The sequence below is a fragment of the Orycteropus afer genome, unplaced genomic scaffold (genome assembly GCF_000298275.1).
Source record: "Orycteropus afer afer isolate SDZICR_OR568_19922 unplaced genomic scaffold, OryAfe1.0 scaffold00344, whole genome shotgun sequence".
In the NCBI taxonomy this organism is placed as follows: domain Eukaryota; kingdom Metazoa; phylum Chordata; class Mammalia; order Tubulidentata; family Orycteropodidae; genus Orycteropus; species Orycteropus afer.
Window position 1 is genome coordinate 525,860 of NW_006921931.1, and position 6,522 is coordinate 532,381.

General features: G+C 35.2%; 1 protein-coding gene across 1 annotated transcript in view; it reads right to left on the reverse strand.

The window, feature by feature from the left end:
• Nucleotides 1-6,522, reverse strand: part of MTA3 (metastasis associated 1 family member 3) — a 280,658-nt gene that overhangs the window by 129,865 nt on the left and 144,271 nt on the right. Inside the window, 1 exon segment of the mRNA XM_007952524.2 lies at nt 1,297-1,360. Within this exon segment, the coding sequence (XP_007950715.2) occupies nt 1,297-1,360 (64 nt within the window).

A 6,522-nucleotide genomic window follows, 5' to 3' on the forward strand; every position in this document is an offset into this window, starting at 1 on the left:
TGGTGATAAGTGGCTGAGCAGTTAAAAATCAAGGGGCTAGGGGAAAAAATTTAAAAGCCTCTGCTACTTTTCATCTACTAATTAAGTCTTTAGCATATACAAGTTGGTAACAACAAATTAGAAGGAGAAAATACTACTTTTTTACAAAAGAAATTCTACTCTCTTGTTATTCCTTCTTCTATAAACTAAAGTTAATTTCTGAGCAATATTATCATTCTGTTGGCCAGACAGTAGACAAATCCTACCTTCTTTACTAAATTTCACAAGTTATAAAGGCTATTAATCCTTTTTCTGCCTTACATACTTTTCCTTTTTAGTTTTCCTGATCAGTTTTTCTGACATGTATTATTTTTGCATGTTTATCAATCCTCTGTAATATTTTGTTCATCTGAGATAAGGGGTATAATAATTTTTTTTAAAAGGAAATATGTCCCTTTAAGCAAAACATATACACATACACACATGCACGCACACACACATGTATAAAAGCAAACCCACTGCCATCGAGTCAATTCCAACTCACAGCAACCCCCAGTGGGTTTCCAAAGCAGTAAATCTTTACAGAAGTAGATTGCTCTATCTTTCTTTCATGGAGTGGCTGGTGGGTTAAAACTATCAACCTTCTGGTTACTAGTCAGTTGTCTTAGGCACCACCAGTATATATATACATTTCATTAAAAAACCATGAAAGTTAAATATTGAATATAACTGACAGTAAAATACATTTTCCACATACAAAGATCATATAACATGGAATAATCTATTTATAAAAATTTGCTCCTTTCCATGAATTACATGCTGTAATTGAACTTGTTGAAATGTAAAAAATACTTCATGTTGAAGTTTATACAAAACAGTATTTTTAGCTGCAAAGTTTATTGGGATTCCAGGAAAGAAAATAGACCACCAATGGTAAAATCTCATCTGGAAGAAAAGTCTAAGAGAAAAGCTATTTGTTTAAAACAAACAACAATAACAAAATGAGGGCAGGGTGACCATGCACCAAAGGCATTTATTTCATAAAGTCAAAATATTTATTACACTACCAAGTAAATTAGGAACTATACTTTATAAAGTCTTTCATTAACAACTGAAAAGTAGGAAGGGAGAGTGACAGAGCTAAGTTTTTATCAACTCTCATCTCAGCTAACCAGAAAAGCCAAATTAGCCAAAACACATTATAGTCATTAAACTTAATATACCATGATGATTTGATATAAAAATCAGTAACTCAAAGCTATGGGCATTGTGTGAAACAAAACAAAAAACCAAAAAACAAGCATAATCATGAATTACCTCCTTATCAAGATAGGACAATACTGACTCCGTCTCATTTAGAAGGGCAACACTGCATTTTCCCCTGTTGAAAGAGAAAAAAATTGAACAAATAAAATAAAGGCCATATACACAAAGTAAGGAATACTCAAAAAGAGGGATTGGTATTAAGAAACTAGATGGCAGTTAGGAATATATCGAAGTATGTATGTTTAGACCCACTTTACAACTCTGGTGTTGAGTGAACTATGAGACAAGAGTGTCACTGCAGACATTTATTGAGAGGCTAATCTGTGGAAGTACTGTGCTAGACAATGGACCCTAAAAGCATAGGAGTTCTTTACAGGTATTTTCTAATTATTCAAGAGGGAAAAAAAAAAAGAATGAGACTTTCAGAACAAAAGTTAGTTTCTGAAACTATAAATAGTATGAGAAAAATTTTATAAAAGGGGTCTTTAAAACAAAGAACATCACCACATAAACTGGTGCTTAAACCAATGTTTGTTCAGATTTTATTTAAGTAGTCACTGCAACTGAAAACCTAAATATCATACATATTCATAATGGGATGTAATAACTTTATTGAAATTGCTCTACAAAGAGGCTAGTTAAAATCTAAACATAAAGAACTTCTGTACAGAGAGGGTGAAATAAAGACCTACAGATTCATGCACCTTGGAGATGGATGGCATGTATCTTTGATCATAGTCCTGGGTGTGAGTTTGGCAATCAACATCTGTTTAAAAAAGAAAGGGGTGGGGCCTTGTCTAGATTTGAGAAAAACTAAGGTTATCCAGACAGAAAGACCTGTTACAAGCACTTTTAAAACTATCCTCACCACCTTGAAACTTCAGTGTATCTACAAATCTGACAGGGGAATTTTGATACATTCATTATTCAAGTTACAGATACTGGACAGGGTCCACAAAATATCTTTTATAATCCACAATGCAATCTGATTTTTTAATAAAAACCCACAACCTCCCCACAAAATAATAACAGAAAATATATATTAGATACATATTAAATAAATAAGAAGCTAGAGGAGCTTGCTGTGGAATTATTAAAGAGAAAAATGACAACTACTCAAAGAAATAAATTACAAAAACAGTGAAAGTAAAATGCTAACACACTGGTCAAAAACCACAATTTTCTAAACATTATTCAACCACATACTCTTTAAATTCTTAAAAATGTCCCCCTCACAAAAATATCTATCTTTCTCTGGTAAGTTAGAATTCACAGCACCTTGAAAGATTTCTCTGATGGCATGTGGTATTTCCATATTGTCCTGTCAGATCGCTAATTTGGTTACCAAATATTAGCATTATTACTTCAGTACACAAAATAATACTCAAAGTCAAGAATGACCTGGCATGCTCTTAGAAAGGACAGAATTAAAACCAGGGCAATTCCTCTGTTGCTGTCAGTGCAGATGTGTGACCTGTGAATATGTGCTCAGACATGCAACATGCTTAAGTAATAAATGAGTTTCTAAATATAATATTTTTACCTCAATAGCAGTTGACAAAGCAGTACTTCTAACATTTAATACTTAATCACTTAAGAGAAATAAAATGTTTTAGTTCACAAAAAACAGTTAAAAAAAAAACTGGGTGGGAAGAACACAACCTACTAAATGTTATTTTAATAGAAGCCGCTATCTTTTCTAGTCACTTGAATTTTAAGACACTGAAAATCGAAATCAGCAATATAGCATAAAGTCTTTTTCATACTATTCGAAATGACAAAATAATTTAAACCTTCTTTCATAATATAAATTAAGAGATAAAGAAACATTGGTTATATTCTTTTAGAGGACAATCTGATCACAAAATCAATACGAGGATATCCCAAACCTAAAAATCACTTCCACTGAGTAACCCGTGCCAATATAAAATATAAATTACTTTGGGGAATGCAGCTTTTATGCAAACATAACAGGATAATATGTGATTATTTTAATTTAATGCAGAATTAAATTATGCTTTCCTCCTTAAATCAAAAATTAAAAACCAACATTTAAAGTTTTCATGTACATATATTAACAGCTAACAAAGTTAAGAGTCAAAATTATCTGATGAAGTTAATATGAATATGTAATTAGCATATATACTACCATGCCAAGAGTTATTGATAAAAATGTTTTAAAGGGAGATTTAAAGCAATGGCTTCCTTTATGCTGAGCAAATCTTGGCAAACAGATAAAGGCATGGTAAACTTTAACCTCAACTAAAGAAAATAGTATTCTGATTGAATATAGGTTACCAATGGATTTATACTGACCTTCAGTAATAAACATAATTGTGTCACATGTAAAGTATTTTAATTATATAGAAACAAAGATACCCAAACATGATATAAAGCTTATCAAAGACCATAACACCACAAAGAAGATCACTCCAGGCTCATAAAATCATTCATTCACACTGAATTCCTACAGAGAACCAGACAGGAGCACAATATTTCTATGGATATAATATATTGTCCCAACATATCATTCAAACAGTGTTTGAAAACACACTCTGTCCCAAACACTGCTGGGAGAGAGGCATGTGAATAAATAATTACAAAACAATACAACTGCATATGTAATGGTAGGTACTGATCAACCTTGACTCAGTCACCAGTTACATAAAGGCAACCCATAAAATCAACAGACATGAATCATATGTAAAAATGTACATACAGGTTATAAATGTCTTTTATCTTGAAAGGTTACGCGTCTGTATAAATAAAAGAAGAGAAACTTTAAATTACCAGTCACTTCACCACTGCCTAAAGACTTACCTGCAGTTTGATACAACTACATTCAGGTGATCCTGACTAAGTCAAGACCACCATTTCAACTTGAAAAAAATGCACATTTATCATTTCACACCAGATTTACTGAACGCAAGTATCTTGGGGAAGGATGCAAGAATCTACATGTTTAACATGTATTATCAGGTAATCCCGTAGTTCCTTACAAAGACCACTAACGTAGATCAGTCTGAGTTTAAACTTCCTTCCTTACTCACAGTAAGCCATTTTTTCATTAAAGACATTTCTCATTGGCCTCATAATGCTTACCTTTGCTTGCCATAAACTCTGAATTCTGAACAATTTTCTATACAAGGTTCTGGACTGGAGACTCAATAAACAGACAGTTTTATATAACATTTAATGCACCAACTACAATGAAGAACCAAGTAAAAATATTCAGAGATCCAAAATGCTTCCACAAGATTAGATTTCTCAATAGCAACACAGTACAACAGAATAAAAGATTCCCTTGAGGGAAATGATTTCCAAACCAGGATTACATGCCTATACAAATTATCACTCAAGAATGACAAACATTTTAGGCTATGCAGGGACTCAAAATTATTACATTCTGGAAGAATAATCAAAAAGAAAAGACAAAATAATGATTATCTTCAAGTAAAACAAAAGGTTGTACAAGAAGATTATTCACGGATTCATAAAATATAAAGATACTATGTTAAACAAAAGTTGTGATATACTAGAAACACTGAGTAAGAGGAATGGATAAAGAGAAAGGAAATAAAGAGAAATATCTAAAATTGGAAAAATAAAAGCAACAGTGTACGACTAATGTAAATACAGAATCAACTGTCAGAGGAGTTTACATACTTGAAAAAGGGTGTATGAATGATTGCTTTGAATATTATTAGACAGCTATATATATGCAGAGAGCTCTGGAAGCGTAGTGCCTAAGGCACTTGACTGCTAACTAGAAGGCTGGTGGTTAAAACCTACCAGCCACTCCTTGGAAAGACGGTAGGGAGATCTACTTCCATAATGATACCGCCTCGGAAACCCAAGGAAGAGTCGCTATGAGTCGGGTCCGACTCAACGGCACATAACAACAACAACATATACATACAGTTGACACAAAAAATATTAAAATTTAAAATTAAAGGAGGAGTGCTAATTGCATAAAGTACAGACTTTTCTATGACTATCACACTAAGAAAGCAAAGGTTATTGACGACGACTCTACAATTAGGTGTTCTCAACAGCAGCACTACTGGCATCTTGGGCCAGCTAAGTCTTTCTTGTGGGAGTCTGTCCTATGCATTCTACAATATTTAGCAGTATTCCTAGACTCTACCTACTAGATGTCATTAGTACCCAGTTTTGACGATTAAAACTGTCCTGCTGTTGCTGTTGTTAGGTGCAGTCAAAGTCGTGTTCAACTCACAGCCACCCTAGGTACAACAGGACAAAACACTGCCCAGTCCTGTGACACTTCCACGATCCCTGCTATACCTAAGCCCATCGTTGTAGGCACTGTGTCAGCCCATCCTGTTGAGGGTGTTCCCCTCTTTCGTTGACCCTCCACTTTACCAAGTATGATAATCTTCTCCAGGGCATGGTCCCTTCTGAGGATAGGACCAAAGTAGGTGAGGCAAAGTCTGGCCATTCTTGCTTCAAAGAAGCATTCCAGCCGCACTTCTACCAGAACAGATTTGTTAGTCCTTTTAGCAGACCATGGTACTTTCAGCATTCTTTGCCACCACAAATTAAAAGCATCAACTCTCCTTCGGTCTCCCTTATGCACTGTCCAGCTCTCACATGCATATGGGGCGACAGAAAATACCATGGCGGGCTTCCGGTAAGATGGAGGACTAGGCAGACAAGGGAAACAGACCCTCTTCAATAAAGAAAAGAAAAACAAATTGACAGACATACAGAAGATAATCCGGGGGTGCAGAGCTTTGAAAGGAAGTATACAGAAGGGGATTACACAACAACTAGCGGAAAAACATGAACAAAAACAACGAGTACAGAGACAGCTGGAGCTACAGACTGTCACCACCTCTGACAGGACCAACAGCCTGAATATTTCCAAGTGTTGTTGTTGTTGTTGTGAGGTGCCATTGAGTCAATTCCAATTCACAGTGACCTCACACACAGCAGAACGAAACACCGCCCAATCCCACGCCAGCTCCAGGATCCTTGCTATACTTGAGGCCGGTGTCGCAGTCACCATGTCAATCCATCTACTTGAAGGCCTTCCCCTCTTTTGTCGACCCTCCATTTTACCAAACATGACATCCTTCTCCAAGGAATGGTCCCTTCTGACAAAATGACCAAAGTAGGTTAGACGAAGTCTGGCCATTCTCCCTTCCAAGGAGCATTTTGGGTGCACTTCCTCCAGGACAGATATGTTAGTTCTTTTAGCAGTCCATAGTACTTTCAGCATTCTTCACCAGCACCACAACTCAAAAGCATCAACTC